Consider the following 17145-nt stretch of genomic DNA (forward strand, 5'->3'; position numbering starts at 1 on the left):
AACAGGCTAGAGCAGAGGAAAGCAAGCGAACAAGAAAAGTGGTATCGCGGAAGGAAAAGAAAAACAACATCATTCAGATAAAGAATATAAGATAAGGATACATAGGTATTTGAGAAAATAAGCTACACATGCTGGATGTTCCATATCTTTGTTGCGACTTTGATCAGTGATTGTACCGGGATATCGGCGTCAGTTTCTGGCGGAACGGGCGCACGGCGGAGTAGTTCTTCGCAAGATACATGCAGAGGTTCGGCCGGCACACAACTGACTGGCATTGTTGAGCCGCCGGGAGGACGTGAAACCTCAATTTTTTGGCGTGTAACTGGCTGAAATCGAGGCCGGCCATTGCGCAGAGTTATGATCGGTTGCGAATTGATGATGCTCTCGAAAGTGATATTCGCTCGTTCTTGGTCAACAAAAATCAGAATCACGACTTTCACCTCCCCCTGGGAGTTGGCAAGCCACCAGCTAGCGTCAAGATGGAGTCTTCGCGATGATTCAGAGTATGCAACTTCCGCTACAACAGAAGGCCATGTATCGTCGGTTGGAGGAGGAGTTGACGGGATCCATGAGCCATCTGGTTCTTTATAGCACATATTCCCTTTCACGCGACCCGAGCCTGTTGCTTGGGTCTCATCCTCCAAATTTGCCTCAACTATGGCCGTTTGGAGCGCAAAGGCAAAGTGTGGAGCTGCCGAATCATGAATTCGCCCGGGGATCGTAATGATTAAAATTCGCGACGAGGCGTCGTACGACTGGCGGCAGCCTTTGGATATGTAATTTGAAGCAATACTTGGCGGAACATTACTGAACTTCAAATACTGGGTGCCGTGCTTAGTATCTTCATACTTCTGCGTAATGACTTTTCGAATTCCAGCGACCGAGGAGCCAATGAGATGGGTAGCATATGGAAGATTGAAACGGTCATGATCGATCCTTTGGAGTTCAAGATCGAACATTTCCTGTTCTGTAGGGGTTCGGTTTTGGCGGGTTTGTGGTCTCGGTGGGGTAGCTAGGCCAAAGTCCACTGACAGTGACATGGTGGCGAGTGGGTCGGCAGAAACTCGGAGCACTGAAAGTATGCGAGTGGAGGGACTCCGTATGGTCGGCGGTAGGACTCTTGCGCAACGCCGTCTTCCGACCGGTGGGTCCTCGAAAACCTCACCCAATCGGAACGACCCGTTCGCAGATCCACCGCTTGTGATGTTTGGGGTACGACTTCCAGACGACAAGAAAGCTCTTTCTGATGATGGAATCGATGAAATCTGGATAGAAACGAATGGTATTGAATGATATGGTCTCTTCGTGGATGCACGAAGAAGAGAAGTTAAGAATACATCATAATGAGAAAGATAAACCCCCTTATAGTCACCTGATTGAATCCGAACCATGGCTCGGAAAAAAAATAGTTCCTTTCGGAATAATAATAATCCCCCGTATGTACTTGTAATTTTGAGTGGTTAGTCATGCACCATTCCCAAGGTATTTTCGACCGGCAGAAAAAAAGGGACCGCCTGTCACACCGTGCCCAACTTTACTAGTGTCCCCCATACAAATTTGGACTAGCAGATATGCCCAAGTCCCGCACATAATTGATGAGATTGGGCAATTTGTATGGGTAGGAATAGTTTCATACAGGGCGGCTATGTTACAGTGCCAAGAGGCTGTGCGTATCAGAGTGTGTCCAAATTTGTATGGGGAACACTAGTAAGTTTGGGACACTGATAATACAATTGGTCTCTATGGCGGTCAGCCCAAAATACCTTGGCATGTCTACAGGGTCCGTTGCCGTTATGTACATACTCTGTATCCGTACAGTATGTACAGTGACGCAGCAAAAGTTTTAGCACCCTCAATCAAAATTCTTCCGGCAATACGATCCTAGACCAATAGGAGTTTTAATGCAGCAAGCGGTATACCCATGTGAGAAGGCGGTACGGACAGGGGTGTTCAGACATTTACTGTGTCACTGTATGTATTGAGCACCATAGCCCCACCTATCCTCAGTTCCCCATGCTGTCGATCCTTATCATATATAGTTAGCCACAGCATGCTAGATAAGTCGTATGTCTCTGGGGTCTCTGTACTGATTGGATCACCGTAATGTCACAATACCACAGACGCGAGAAAAAGCCTAAGCGGACAGTCTGAGGAAAAGGGACATCATGTAACTTCGCTTTTGTCCTTAGCTATTAGATTACCTCTTGAGGTCTAAGGTCCCCTTATCTTTCTGTTACCTTTTATATTTAAATGCTGTAGTGGGGATTCCTGCCCTCAACATCAGAGTCATGTGATTAGGGCCTTAGCAACAAGGCAGCCATTTTTGTTTCAGGAGATTAAATATTTTCGTTCCATAGCATCAATCTAATATCATCATGCATGTTCCCCTTTATGTAATGTTCTCCTGAGGCTGCTGAGGTTGCGGTATTAGTATATTGCTCATGAAAGGTTCTGTCGTCTGTTCTGTCGTCTCTCTATAGCGTCACGCTTTGTCTACGGTGTCCTGCACTTTTGCGAGTGGTGGTTTTGTCCCCTCTGCGATCGACCCGTCTGCCAACGCAGACTGCCAGCGAGCATTCCCATCTTTCAATGTGTAATTAGAGAAAACACAGATTAAACACTATAGCGCTGATCCAAATAAACGGTGTATCCAAATGCCAGGTCTAGTACCTAGGTATCGAATAATTACTGAGCAGTACTCAGTGATCCCTAAGCAGCCCTGATTGGTCACTGAGCAATCAGTGTGTCTTAGTTATATCTTACGTAACTCAGGTGATTCGATCACTGAGCCTGAGCCCGTACTGGCATCTACTTACTGAGCCTGAGCCTGAGTGCCCTCATAAAAGCGGCGGCAGCCGAGAAAGGAAAGCCCCACCTGGCAGACAAAATCCGGTGTATATAGGTGCATATGCCCGCGCTAGATCAGCTCTGGTTCAGCTCCAGGTCCAAGCGTTTTGTCCACATCATCAAATATGCGACTTGATCGTATTTGATTCTGTCGGGAATTTGGGATGAAACATGATCTGACTTTCTTCTCTTCGCTGGCTGATAGCCAGTTTCGTTGTCTTTTCTGATAGACATAATCTCCGCTGTCGGAGAACTTGGATCCTGACAGATGTGACATGATGAAGGTACTATAGTGAGAGGGAGTTTGGTATTGAAATCATCGATTTATAAATATATACTATTATGATCATAATCATAAAACGTCTCCGATGTGCAAAGAGGAACCTGCTCAAGATGCAAGCAAAATCCGACTCCAGCGGGGTATGAAAGATGCAGAAACACCAATCACAAAATGCAGACATGAAAAAGGTGGGAATATGGCAAATAAATTACAAAGATCACCAAGCTCAGCTTAGATCTTGGGTGCGGACTCGCGGTTGGATTCGCGGCGAGACTCGGAGACGGCAGCCTCGGGCATATCGTCTTCCGCGTCCAGGGCGTTCATGTCGTCTTCCTGGGCGTTGAGGTGGTGGAAGACCATGAAGAAGACCAGACCGCAGACGAAGGAGGCGCAGGCCAGACCGACGAACATCCACATGATGGCGGGATCGAAGGCGGCGGGGGTCAAGGCCTCGGCGATGGCGGATCCGAAGGCGTTGGTGAGGAGGTACATGGACTGCACGAAGGACTTCATGCTTGGGGGAGCCTTGGTGTAGGCGTACTCGAGACCGGAGACCGAGGCGAAAATCTCCGACACACCGATGAAAACGTAGGCTGGGGTCTGGATGGCGATGTGAACGTTGTTACCTTGGGCGGCACCGTCGACCTCGGAGGCTGCGCAGAGGGGCTGGCCGTAACAGGGTCCGGCGGAGTAGATCAGGTGCTGGACGATGGCGGCGTACATCATGGCCAGGGCGGCGACGATGAAGCCGAGGGAGATACGGGTAATGGGGCGGAAGGGAATCTTGAGACGGCGCATCACGGGGTAGACGCAGGTCTCGAGCAGGGGGATGAAGACGATAATGGAGATGGGGTCGAAGTTCTGCATCAGATCGTTGGGGATACCGTGGCCCCGCATCTGACCGGCCTGGGTAACAAAGTTGCCGGAGAACTGGCCGTAGACGACCCAGTAGATGGGGTAGAAGGCGAACACACGGCATGCAACAAGGGCACGCTTGAGCTCGTCAATGAAGTGGTCATCCCAGGGAAGGGAAGCCTGGACTCCAAGGTTTTCGGCTTGCCAAGTAGGCTTGGGGGCATCCATGTTGCGGTTGCGGATCATGATCCAAAGAGCGCGGAAGGCATCGGTAATAATGGATCCCTGGGGAGGGCGGACGACGTAGAATTTGCGGCCGAGGATGACCACGAGGGTACCGACCATGAACATGCACAGACACAGCAGGAAGGCTGACCAGAAGCCGATATAGAGCTCCATGTAGGGAGTGGCGAGGAGAGACAGCGAACCGAGGTTGATACATCCGTAGAAGATCATGTAGATACGCTGGATAGTCAGGGCAGGGTCGATGATGACACGCTCACCCTTCTTGGTGGTGGAAACGGCCATCTTCTTGCGCTTGTACTGGTCGGCAATCAAGGGTGCCACGTTACTCTTGATACCACCGGTACCCAGACCGATAATCAAGATGGCCACAATGAAACCACCCAGACCGGAGCCATGTTCCAGGGCCGAAGGAATAGATGTGCAAACCAGGATGAGCAGGCCGACCATGTAGACAATACAGAAGAGCACGATAGTCTTGTACTTGCCAAGATACTGATCGGCGATGATGGCACCAAGGATAGGAGTAACATAGCACCAGAACTGGAAGAAGGTGGTGAGACCGGTAGCACCCTGGTGAGCCATACCGAGAGCACCACGTCCCTGACTGCCATCTAGTGGGCGCTGGACGTAGTTTTGGAACAGACCCGACATTCCGTAGTATGTGAAACGCTCGCACAGCTCGACCACGGCGACCAACCAGGCGGAGATGGGCAGGTTCTCGGCGATATGGCGCAGAGAAGACTTCTCATGGAGAGTAGGTTCCTCTCCATCAGGAGTGACCTGGTTCTCCTTATCCAGGTCGGCGTCCATGGCGCCCTTTTCGTTCACGACGATTTCTTCGACGGGGACATTGTTTCCTGATCTGGAAACATAGGGTTAGCATGAGTCATAAAAAAAATCGAGTCGAGTCGAAGCACATACTGAGCAAGCTCAACCTCACGCTCGGTCGACATAATGGCTATAGACCAGATGCGGAATCTCCTAAATGGTAGGAGAGAGGGCGATCAGAGGAATAGAGAGGAGAAAATCCGGACGACCGCGATCTTATGCTATATATGCAATTTTAACGTGCGAGCCTCGGTGGGGAAAAGCTCTTATCGAACCGAAAAGTCATAAATAATAATAAAAGGGACCAAATCGCCCCCATCTCCACCACTAGAGCCATCTGAGAAGGTCAAATTAGCCCATTGTTCGCAATTCAACCGTGGACGCGATCGGCAGTGTCTATCGCACAACGGCGAGTGGCTCGGTCCACGGATGTAACCCCACGGCTGAAGCGGAAGCGAACGAAAACTCGCAGATGGCGACAAGCAATATGCCGAGCACGCGCAGAGTGGAACTCGTCGGATCAATCAGAGGTCACGCTTGGGTCTGGCATCTGGTGTCTGGGGATTTCTCGAAGGGCTAGTCCGTCCCTCCACTGTTATCGTTGGCGAATCACATCGGTATTTCCAGTCGGAGATTGCCGGTGAGGTTGAAAATTTCCCAAATGAGTAGAGTACTTCCGGTCCCTTGCCACGAGATATCTTTTCTTGCCCGGAGTCCACTCCTTGCTCCGGGCTCACTTAGACACCGGATTATGTTCGGGATCTGGATTTTTGACCGATGCGGGTATCGCGTGATCCAGGGATGTGGGTGAATCACGGACACGACAACCTGACAGTGAGGTACATTAAGGTACATTCCAGTCTGTCGATGTATCCACGGGTACACTGTTTGCGGGCGGCTGTTGCGGGAAAGTTTGGACCTGTTGCTTGTTAATTGCTTGTCGGGATCCCCTGGACCGCCACTTTGGCCGCATGCAACGTTGGGGTTGTTCCCCGCGTGCTTATCAACCCTCAACAACCAATGCGCATCGTAGTCTTTGTCCACTTTGGTTTGAGTTTCGGAGATGTCTCACTGGTGAGCTCCTAGTGCTACATACCCCGGAGTTGTCCTGCTTTGCTGGGGCCACGGTATCAATGATAGGTTCCGCGATAGATTCCGAGGGTCCATAGTACTTGTATCCAGCCAATGCAAGTAGCGGAGGGGGAGTCGTCGCTGGTTTCGGTTGCGATTCGGTTCAAGCCGTGATATCCGGGGTAATTATTCTCTCGTAACAGCGTGTGTTTGAGTGTTCAGATGTTGAGAAGGTGGATCAAATCCGCCAAGGCTCATGATAAGGATTGGTCATGGTGAGTAGTCAGCTGTAGTCAGTGATGGTCAGTGATGGTCAGTGATGGTCAGTGATATTTGAAGTTCAAGATAATCTGTAGAGTGTCACATCATTGTATGAAGAAGTCAAAAAACTCAAGTGATCAACGGGGACACAGCCGCATATATACCAGGCATGGCCACGCCCTTGGCCGCTTGGCCTCCGACTTCGCTTGATAGGCACGTCCCACCAACAGCAGCGCTCATCGTCAGCAATCTCTCTCTTCCCCTCAGATGGCGCAAGTCCAAGACCTTGGCTAGTCTGAGCCACCAATGTTATCAGCCACGCTAAGAATTGGCAACGGCACAGGGGATGACCAGAGACACGGTCGCTTGTGACAGACATGCTTCCTTTAAGAACTCAGAAGATCGACTCGGATGGCTACGGTATTTCTATGGGGCTGGAACCGCGTCATCCGGGCTCTATATGATCGCCCCTATACGACAGGCACGACCGCCATACTCCTCTCAACGCCCGACTATGCCCTATAATTGGGCACTGTTGCCTATCGCTGCGCTGAATACGGGCGTACTTGCTTACTTCCGGTTTGGTTGGCTTAATTTGACAGATACACCGCTCCGACATCGCTCGGTCTTCAACCGAAATGGAGTTTAGGGTTGCTTCTGGGGATCGGAAATCTGATATTACGACATCTTTGGCCAGTTAGAGGGCTTGTATAGGTGATCCACTGTTGCTCATGCGGTCTCGCGGGTCGAGTCACGACTATAACAGAGCCGGTGTGAAAGGAAAATCAGTACCGAACCATGTTCGTAATTGATCAATGAGGACATTCACTTTTGAGAAGTGAGTCACGAGTACGGACTACTTCCGACTTTGACTGGCAGAGGCCCAACACAATAGAGATCGGCAAATCATCGGAGAAAGACAACTTAGGTCTGTCAATCCGAGCATCTCTTATTGGCCAACAGATTCAAGCTTACCATCTACTGTGAGCTACTGCAAGGTGAAAAGACTAAGCTTCAACCCCTGTCAAATCCATCTCGTTATCACAGATGCCTATACCAATGCAATAAAAAAGATATCATCTATCCTACCAATCTATCCCAACCAATAGTGCATCCCACTAAGCAATACTCCCCAGCTCAGGCTTCCTCATAATAGGAGTAATCGGCTTAGGAGGCCACCCCTGCGAACAACTCTCCTTCAACAAACACTCGAACGAATACTGGCCCGATCCAATCCACACACCATCACTCTCGCCCTCGCCCTCTGGCAAAACAACCAAAGCCCTTGAATTAGCCGGAACAACCAACTCCATCTCAAACCGTCCCCCAACAACCTTCCACTCACACTCCAACCGCCCATAAGCAGTCTGATAAACCACCTCGGCAGAAGTAACAGTCCCACCAGGAATCGGAGCAACACGGATCTCCTTCCACCCCGGTGAAAGAGGCGTAACACCACCCACACTAGAATGAAGCCAATTGATAATTGACCCGAGAGCGTAGTGGTTGAAACTGGTCATTTCGCCTGGGTTTATCGTTCCATCTGGAAGCATGCTGTCCCATCTTTCCCAGACTGTTGTGGCCCCCATTGTTATCGGGTACATCCATGATGGACAGTTTTTTTCTTGGAGCATTCTGTAAGCGATTTGCGCGTGGCCGGTCTTTGTGAGTGCGTGCGTTATTATTGGTGTTCCTGCGAATCCCGTTGCTACGCGGAATTTGGCTAGTCGGACTAGTTCCACGAGTCGGTTTGCTGCTGTTTTCTTTTGGGAGGGCGTTGGAAATAGGTCGAACATTATTGCTAGGCTCAGGGCTGTTTGTGTGTCACCCACTAACAAGCCTGAGTGGGCGATGTATTTAGCTTGGAAATGGGTTTTGAGGGTTTGCGCGTCTGCTTGGAAGCGTGTTGCATCTGCTGTTTCGCCTAGAACGGCGCTGACTTTGGACATTGTTGCTGTCACATGGATTAGGTAGGCGTCTGCTACTAGTGTTCCGTTTGTGCGGGCGTCACCTGGCTCGATTGGGGGTGCCGTTGGGTCAAGCCAGTCTCCTAGTTGCCAGAGGGTTGAATCCCATAGGCCGTCTGGGCCTCTTCGGATTCCACGGTCTATCCATGCTAGCATGCTGGAATATTGGCGACGGAGGATATCGGTATCGCCGTATGAGCGGTAGAGATCCCATGGTGTCAAGACGACGACATCGTCCCAGATTGCTTGAGGGAGATGTGGCCATAGTTTCTCGCTGATGACATTTGGGACGACGAATGGGGGAACGCAGCCATCTCTTTCGAGCAGTTGTTCGGCGGCGACATCTTTGAGCCAGTCTCCCAGCATTCCAGCGGTATTGTATAAAAAGCTGGCAGACGGCGTGAATATCTGAATATCACCCGTCCATCCAAGCCGCTCATCACGCTGGGGACAATCCGTCGGGATGGAGAGGAAGTTGCCGCGCATGCTCCACCAAGCATTGTTATGGAGTTGGTTGACCATCGGGTGGGAGCAGGAGAACCATCCCGTACGGGCCATGTCAGTGTGCAGCACCAAAGCCGTCAAGTTAGTCAACAGATCTGGATCCTCGGCTGTCCAGCCATCGACTTGGACATAGCGGAACCCATGGAAGGTATATTGCGGTGACCAATCTTGGAGTTCTGTCCCAGAGAAGATGACTTCATCTGTACACGCTGCATGCCGCAATGGTCGCGTACCCAGCTCGCCATGCTCCAGAACCTCTGCATGTGTCAAGATTACTTTGGTTCCGGACGGTTTGTTCAGACTGCCAATACGCAGTCGACCAACCAAGTTCTGACCAAAATCAACCACAGTCTTTCCCGCGGGCGTTTCAAAGACCTGCACAGGTTTGATCTCCTCGGTGACCCGGACAGGTGGCGCATCCGGTGCGACAAGAGTTGCTGTTGGGAATGCCAATCCCTGTACAGGATCCCAAGGGGCTTTATCTGTTTCGAGAGTGGGCATGTTCCAATTGAGATCTTCCTCGCGTACATCATACACTTCACCATCATAGATTTCACTTTTGATAATAGCACTCGAGCAACATGTCCAAGTTGAGTCCGTAGAAATCGAGAGGTTAGGCTCTTCATTACGAATTTGGACCTCCAGTTGAGCAAGCGCTGCCAGACGATCTCCGTATAGCTGTCTGCGTCCACCTTTGAAGCCCAGACGGGTTGCATACCATCCCTCGCCGACCTCTATCGCAATGACGTTCGGGCCATTGGGGTTGAGGAGCGGTGCGACATCGTAAAGTTGATAGTTTAGACGATGCTTGTAGCTCGTCCATCCTGGTGCCATACACTGACCCCCGATCTGGTGGCCGTTGATGAAAGCACGGTATACGCCAAGACTAGTGATGTAAAGGCGCGCTCGATCGATGGCCTCGTTCCCAAGGTGGAATGCCTTGCGGAATCGAATGGGTCGTAGAGGACTTTCGGATTGTGTGTGTTCTGGGCTTGCGATTGGTACGGCGGTCCAGTCGTTGCGGGCGAGTAATGCGCTTTCCACTGTTCTCCATGGGGACCAGTCTGTCACATCATGAGAGTTGCCGTATGCTCGAACACGAATCTGGACGATTTCGCGCGATTTCAATGGCTGGCTTGGCCAGGGAACCAGGACGGATTTGTTGCTCGTCACTTTGTATGTCTCAAGAGACTTTGAGGAACGAGAAATCTCAATTTCGTAGGCGGTTTGCTCCCATCCCTTGACTGTGTCGTCGGATGTCAAAAACCGCCAGGATAGGCGAGGATTGGCGATTCCAACTCCGAATCCTGTCGCATGATGCTCGACAGTAGGAGCTTCAATGATTGGGAAGGCCATGGTGAAATCAAGCCTTCACAAGAAATTGGGGAAAGAAGCCGGGGCGCCATGGGGTCATTCACATACTTATATTTTTACCCCAGAGTGAACACGCGGACGGACATAATTGACACGAAGGCCGAAAGCATATCCAATGCAGCAGTCTGGAGATTTTTGGGCATCGAACCAACCCCCACGCGAACAGAACGTTGTATACTTCTGCGGTGTCCCCCGCGGCGGCGTTATTTATCTCGGATTGGTCAGTCGCCGCTATAGTCCCCACTTACTCACATGACTTTTCTCGTCTCCCATGGGGAAGACTCTCTCTTTGTTAGTTATGCCAAATGAATCATGAGGATACTGTATTCACGGCTGAACGGCTCGGGCTGTTTATGAACCGGTATTACGCCCCGATCTCTATAAATACAGTCCTCTTGCGAGCAGAATGCACCAAATATCGGATATCTAGTTGCAAGCAAAATGGTGCCTTTTACCCTTGTTCTCATTGCTCTAGTGGTTGCTCTGGGTGGTTTTGTGTATGGAGTGGACTCAGGTATGCTGATGGGTGGTCTTTCTTTGCAAAGCTAACAGGGATAGGTATCATTGCGACGACGTTGGCGCATGATACGTTCAAGTATGCCATGCTGGGCCCGACTGGGACCAATGCTGCCCTAACTGGTGCTATCGTGTCTCTGTATAATGTTGGCCAGGCGTTTGGTACTTTCGGTGCCGGATACTCGGCCAACAAGTTCAGTCGACGATGGACCATCTGTGCTAGTGCAATGATTGGTAGGTTTGTTTCTTCTGCTGTATGAGCCCTGCTAACATTGTTCCTCTATAGCAATCGTTGGTGCCACCCTCCAGACTGCAGCAGTCAATGCTGGCATGATGATCTTCGGACGCTTTTTAGCCGGGATGGGATGTGGAATCCTCCTGGCTGTCGTGCCCACCTATATCGCCGAGATCTCCCCTCCCCAGCATCGAGGAATGATTGTTGGTCTCCAGGGATTCATGATCGCCATTGGCTTTTTTATTGCCAATTGGATTGGCTATGGTGGTGCATATGCGAAGGGTGACGCCCAGTGGCGGATTCCTCTTGCAATGCAGATCCCAGGACCCATAGCTTTGGCCCTTGGATGCTACTTCATTCCATATAGTCCCCGTTGGTGTAAGTCATATCTCACGAGCATGCCAAGAAGAAGGACTAACATCTTCAAGTGGTTCGACAGGAACGGTATGAAGAGGCGCATGCCGTCTTGACCACCTTGCACGGCGACGACGAAGAAGCAGTAGCTCGGGAACTCGCAGAGATTCGACACCACATCCAAGCTGAAATGGCACGAGGGCCAAGTTTCAAGGAGTCTCTCACAAATCTCCTCTCTCGCCGATATGTGCACCGTACATCGATGGCCTGCTTCCTTCTCGTCATGGGCCAATTCAGTGGTTCTTCTGTTATCCAAAACTACCAGAGCAGTTTCTATGCAGCGGTTGGATTCACTGGAAAGACTTCTTTGTTGATCAGTGGTATCTATGGCATCATGGGTGTCATTGGCCAGGTGATCTACCTGTTCTTCGCTGCTGACAGGTGGCCTCGCACTCGAACATTGTGGGTTGGTTCTGTTTTTTTGTCGGTGATGATTGCCATCTGCATGGCCCTTTCCGCGTTTTACGGTGACGCAGACACTGGAAACATCAGTGGTGCACGGGCTGCCATTGCCATGATTTTCCTGTATTCCTGTGGATACGCTGTCTTCTTTAATGCGACAATCTGGGTGGTGCCATCGGAGATTCTTCCTTTCTCCCTTCGAGCAACAGGTATGGGCCTTGCGGTGTTCTGCAAGTCTATTTCTGCCATTATCTTGTCACAGATTACACCCACGGCACTTCAGAATGTCGGCTGGCGGTACTATTCCCTCTTCATTGCCACGAACCTGGCTGCAGCGTTTGTGTATTTCTTCCTATTGCCGGAGACCAGTGGTAAGACTCTGGAAGAAATTGAGGAACTGTTTGGAGACACCGTTGTTGCGGATCGTGAGGCCAAGTTTCATGACGGGGATCAAGCAACTGTGAAGACTCCAGAACCCAAGTCCTCCCATGTTGAAAGTGTCGTGTAACTCCCGACTGCACGAAACTGAAGTCAGATGTAGATGTTGCTTGATCGATGGAATTGTAAATATTGCCAAATACCATTTTCATTGAACCATTTCTTCTGGAATTACTCCAGTAGCCAGTCAATGGCATGGTTAACAAGAGCTTCGCTTGTCACATTTTCGTCGTGTAACAGGTCAGATAGACCCTGCACCTCAGAACCAATTTCTAGATTATCGATTGCTTGGGGAGCGCCAGTCAGTTCTGGATGTTCCGCAGTGAAATCAATATCTGCGCTCTTATGACGTGTAATGTTCTGTTCTATAACTTCCTCAGGCTGCATTATTGGCATCTGGCGCTCAGAGAGATCGGAAGAATGCTCAGTCAGGAATCGAGACATCCAATTATCGAGCACGAATGGATCTGATATCGCATCCTGGCAAGAGTTTTGGAACTTGCGTAGTCGTGCTACCTGAGACAGTTAGCTTAGTGTGTGGCTGGTCGAATCCAACACATACAGAATGATCCACCACAGGCCAATATGATTTGATTCTCATCAAGTACTCAAAATTCGAGACGAGTTGTTGTCGTGCCATCGTAAGTTCCTCGGCGTTGTCACTAAAGAGCAATGCGTGAAGGTGGACGCAAGAACTGATCACAGCAATGTGGCCATAAATGAAATAGTTCAGATCGCAGCCGTCGATATCTGTGCTATTTTTTATTATTTCGGAGACGGTGCTTGCGCTCTGTTTGCATTGGGCTGCTCCTTGTGAAAAATTTGGTGTATCCCGGTTGCTGCGTGCATCGAGGAAAGGGAAGAAGAGCATTTGGCGGAAGTGGTGACGGCCAATATGCATTGCTAGAAATGTTCGACCAAGCCGATTTTTGACGCAGGATAGGATATTTTCCATGTTGTATTGTAAATTTGGAGGCAAGTTTTGCTCCCACTTATCCAGGCTGTGTTCTAGTCCCGTTGCTTCTATGCAATAATCACCAAATGGTATCAGACCTTGGCTTAGCTGTCGAAGAAGTGCACTGGTTCTGTTGAAAATTTCGAGTGTCTTGGCCATATGCGCCCACATATTGCACGGTGAAGTTATCTGTGGCGGATCTGGGTCGAGACTAGCAAATGTCACATCATCGACTTCCAGTGGCGTAAATTCCGGGCCATGTGCAAATGACACAGACTCAATAGACATATCTGTTGCTGTCCAATGACTTGCAATATGGATAGAGAGCCAAGTACGACGATACTCCTCCTGGCGCATGATAGTGGCATCCTTTGGAATATTGGGCATCCCCAGAGCTTCCGCATGCAATCTAGCGAGTCCACTATAAATGTGCTTGGCTTTCGTGTTGCCTTCCCCGCCGTAGTAGTAGCCGATTAATATCAAGGCCTGTATTGTTTCCAGGCTGGGTGTCGTGATAGACTGGTGGATGAGACTCTCCACTGCGGAGGCGCCTAGCTTTCCACGCTGACCACGGGCAGTTTCCTCGTAATGTGGGTGGTTGGAAAACCTCGCAGCAAGTGAGTACATGGCATAAACCAAAATGGGTGGCGCTTTGCTTTCATATAATCGATGCATGAAGTTTGCTTCGTGAAACATGGTATGGGCCACATTGTGGATGTAACGGAAGTACAAAGGAGTCAATTCATGGTAGAGTTCGTGGCCAGTTTGGACGGACATCTGTCTAGTATCGATGACCCTTTGGAGGCTGTTTGACTGACTCGAAAGCCCAGTGGTTCCATCGAGACTGCAAGTGGCCCCAATAGACTGGCATGGTCCGCATCTAAGACTATCCTCTGCTGGAACGCATCGTCTTTTTCGAGTGCTGGCTTCTTTAGTAAAACACCGTCCGCATATGATGTCGTACCTACCGGCACTTCACACAGGCTCCCGCTCTTGTTCTCTTCGGGGGAGGCTGCATGTTTGAGGTCGAGTTAAGAGAGTATAGTTTTACTACTCAACGATGAACGGCAGAAGTTCAAAGGAAACATCGAACCTCAAAAGGTGGGATTGATGCTGAGTCATCCTGTCTATAATCTCAGTCGCCGGCTGATTGGCTGGCTGATTAGAGGCATCTATTGAGCACGGACACCTACCATCGGCGGAATAAGTTTCTCAGCGCCACACAAGAGATATTTCTTAATAATTTATCTGTTCCATATAACAGTCATTGTTCCCTATACACAATGCGTAAAATATCGTCGCGGGAGCATGTAGACGCCTAGTCTGAAGCCAAGAGCTAGATTAAAAGATGCTTACAACATTTATGGTAATTTCAGAACTACAAATTTCACAAATAAACTCTCCTGCATAAGAGCCACCAGTGGCATCCTTGAACAGAAGAGGCTTTCACAGAACCTCCTGGCCAAAATGCCGCAGGCTATTGGCTCAGGTTTTCCAATAGTGGAAACTATACGGTGGAATGCGACTCAGGAACGGCATCTCCAAGCTTTGCATTGCTACTTGCAGTGCACGGATATGGTTGAAAGCAATATCAAACAAGCCCGCCGCGGCGAAAACGCCTTTCTCGGCTAGCGTGGGGTTGTTGCAGGACATGGCACTGTTAATGTACTGATCAGTGTGTTCGGTCCTAAGCCCCTGCAGAACATGCCGAAGTAGCTGAAATAATCTGTGGCGTTGATGTACATTTCATATGTGAGTAGGTAGCCTAGTGAAAGGCCGGAAAAGGCGCGCTTCTCGAGGTCTGTCGAAACTTTGGAATTCTCTTCGGGGTAAGGGAAGAGATATTTCATAAAATTCTCACGGACACAAGCAGTGATGGGTGCTTTTGAGAATCCGCTGACTTCATAGACGAATAAGTATTCCTGAGCAATATTGTAGAGAGATGGCATCACCACAACAGTAGGCTCAATGTATCCGCGAAGGATGAGATTATCTAGGACTTGATGCGGCAGTTCTGGCCATTTCCGTCTCCTCTATGGGAGAGACGAAGAATTGGGTAAGCTTTCCCGTGAGATCTTTCATAGTCCTTGGGAAGGTAGATGGTGAACTCATGGATATCAGGCGCTGGGTGGATAGATCCCGGCGAAGTGTAATTCACAATTGAGACTGCACCCCGATATTGTTTGGCTACAGGCAAGACGAAGTCAAAATTGAAGTCCATCCCCGCGCAGCCTCGATATTTCGAGCCGTACGGGATTTGAAATCTTAACTGGGGTTGGTCGCCCTTGACATTGACAAAAAGCCGATTGTTGGGACCCATGACATAGTTTCCTGCTTCCATAGTGCATTGGGCTGTTGGTTCACAGTCTATAAGGAACGCAAACTGATAAGTGCCAGACGGAAGGGGTGTTATATATGCTCACTGGCCGTTGCCGTCTCTACTCATATGGCAGAGAACATGTTGAGACAGGCCAAGAGAACGAAATCAACCGGGCTGGTAATCATGAGGGTCGTAGTTGGCACCTCCATGGCATTTGTGACCTGTAGTAGACGAAAGAAACAGTGTGATGGCCGACGGCCTCGGTGTTCAACTTGCAAACCTCTCATCTACGGTGCACATACGATAGTTTCCTATCTTGAGATTTAATCATGTATTTGCAGAAACAGAGACCGGAGTCAGCTCTGAGAGCATATATAAACAAAAGCAAGGGCCATCATCTGAACCACTTGAAAATCCTATCGTAGCGTAAGGTTGGGACTTAATATGAAAAAAAACCCCATATCTGACATCCTTCGCAGCGATCTTTGCGAGGCAGTCAATGAGGATAACACAACAAATCTAGGCACCCAAGAATCTCTAGATGAAAATATGAGTGCTTAATCCTTGGACTTGTGGGATGATGACTTCTCAGGGTTCATGGGAAACTACGATGTCGCCTTATCCGACTTCGAGTTCAACGTTCCAGTCCCAGACACAGAAGCTTCGAGAGAACTTGAAATTCATGACTCGTCATTTTCGCTGATACCAGCTCATGGCTCCAGCTCCACGTTGATCCCCTTCAATAGTACCGATAATGTACAACCATCTGCCAAAAAGCGACGAATGGACGAATTACCCACGCACCTGCTGGCACATCATTATTCGAGGGAGCTAGCAGGTTGATATACATTCAAGCGTTCAGGCTGGACATTCTACACCTATTTTTTTCACCGTTTTGCCGAAAGCCATCCCTAGGTCCATTCTGCGATCTTGACATGGACATCGGCAAATCTTTATTATGCTGGGCAAACAAAACCATTGGATGATGTTTTGAAACATTAAGATGAGAGCTTATGAGCCATGTTTGAAAAGTATAGGATTATACAAGGCGAGAATAGACATGCGACTGAGGAAGGGCTTCTGAGCTCCTCGTCCTTTGGTGGCATGGATTCCTTGTTCGTCGCATATTTCTTTTTGGCACTCATGGACCTTGTTACGGTTCGATCCAATCGATTCAGAGTGACTTTTCGCCTAGTTGCGGCGCTTTCAATGACACCTGGGATTCAGTCTGAAATTACGGGAGTTCAAGCACGTGTGACGTCCTGAGTAAGTAATGACCCAGTCTCTTCGACTTCTCTCCTCTTTTTGGTCTACTATATTCATAAGCACTGATCATGTCAAGTTCTGCAATCTTGGTGGGAAAGCATCTGCAATTCAAGTCGGAGAAGGGGTTGTCCTTGAGTTTATAGGCGATGAGGAAAGCTTGGTGAGAGCAGTCCGACTCTCATTCACAACTCTCCAAAAGGCCTACAGTGTCACATATCCTGATGAGGAAAGGTGCTCTGATAAAAATCAACATCCACTTTTGAAACTGATGCTCCGACTCACCTTACTGCTACATCGGATCACTCAAGTCAAAGATAACAATCTCTGAATTCATGATGTCCATTCAATCCGAGAAACGCTGGGTTC

General features: G+C 49.4%; 8 protein-coding genes across 8 annotated transcripts; 2 read left to right on the forward strand and 6 right to left on the reverse strand.

The window, feature by feature from the left end:
• Positions 1-122: 122 nt before the first annotated feature.
• On the reverse strand, positions 123-1040 carry N7508_003880 (uncharacterized protein; the record flags this gene model as incomplete). Its single annotated transcript, XM_058461946.1, has 1 exon — positions 123-1040. The coding sequence occupies one exon, from the start codon at positions 1038-1040 to the stop codon at positions 123-125; it is 918 nt and encodes a 305-aa protein (XP_058322523.1).
• Positions 1041-1080: 40 nt separating this feature from the next.
• On the forward strand, positions 1081-1293 carry N7508_003881 (uncharacterized protein; the record flags this gene model as incomplete). Its single annotated transcript, XM_058461947.1, has 1 exon — positions 1081-1293. The coding sequence occupies one exon, from the start codon at positions 1081-1083 to the stop codon at positions 1291-1293; it is 213 nt and encodes a 70-aa protein (XP_058322524.1).
• A 2065-nt stretch (positions 1294-3358) lies between these two features.
• N7508_003882 (peptide MFS transporter) lies at positions 3359-5181 on the reverse strand (the record flags this gene model as incomplete). Its single annotated transcript, XM_058461948.1, has 2 exons — positions 3359-5090; positions 5150-5181. 2 exons carry the CDS (start codon positions 5179-5181, stop codon positions 3359-3361), a joined length of 1764 nt encoding a protein of 587 aa, XP_058322525.1.
• An 885-nt stretch (positions 5182-6066) lies between these two features.
• On the reverse strand, positions 6067-6628 carry N7508_003883 (uncharacterized protein; the record flags this gene model as incomplete). Its single annotated transcript, XM_058461949.1, has 3 exons — positions 6067-6090; positions 6153-6268; positions 6553-6628. The coding sequence occupies 3 exons, from the start codon at positions 6626-6628 to the stop codon at positions 6067-6069; spliced, it is 216 nt and encodes a 71-aa protein (XP_058322526.1).
• Positions 6629-7506: 878 nt separating this feature from the next.
• N7508_003884 (alpha-L-rhamnosidase) lies at positions 7507-10215 on the reverse strand (the record flags this gene model as incomplete). Its single annotated transcript, XM_058461950.1, has 1 exon — positions 7507-10215. The coding sequence occupies one exon, from the start codon at positions 10213-10215 to the stop codon at positions 7507-7509; it is 2709 nt and encodes a 902-aa protein (XP_058322527.1).
• Positions 10216-10674: 459 nt separating this feature from the next.
• On the forward strand, positions 10675-12308 carry N7508_003885 (sugar porter family MFS transporter; the record flags this gene model as incomplete). The annotated part of the gene is made up of 4 exons (XM_058461951.1): positions 10675-10747; positions 10792-10983; positions 11036-11362; positions 11413-12308. The coding sequence occupies 4 exons, from the start codon at positions 10675-10677 to the stop codon at positions 12306-12308; spliced, it is 1488 nt and encodes a 495-aa protein (XP_058322528.1).
• Positions 12309-12409: 101 nt separating this feature from the next.
• Positions 12410-13970, reverse strand: N7508_003886 (putative C6 transcription factor; the record flags this gene model as incomplete). Its single annotated transcript, XM_058461952.1, has 2 exons — positions 12410-12754; positions 12801-13970. 2 exons carry the CDS (start codon positions 13968-13970, stop codon positions 12410-12412), a joined length of 1515 nt encoding a protein of 504 aa, XP_058322529.1.
• A 1216-nt stretch (positions 13971-15186) lies between these two features.
• Positions 15187-15534, reverse strand: N7508_003887 (carbohydrate esterase family 1 protein; the record flags this gene model as incomplete). Its single annotated transcript, XM_058461953.1, has 1 exon — positions 15187-15534. One exon carries the CDS (start codon positions 15532-15534, stop codon positions 15187-15189), a length of 348 nt encoding a protein of 115 aa, XP_058322530.1.
• Positions 15535-17145: the final 1611 nt, after the last annotated feature.

Source organism: Penicillium antarcticum (genome assembly GCF_028974205.1).
Source record: "Penicillium antarcticum strain IBT 31339 chromosome Unknown utg000003l_segment0_segment0, whole genome shotgun sequence".
NCBI classification, from domain to species: domain Eukaryota; kingdom Fungi; phylum Ascomycota; class Eurotiomycetes; order Eurotiales; family Aspergillaceae; genus Penicillium; species Penicillium antarcticum.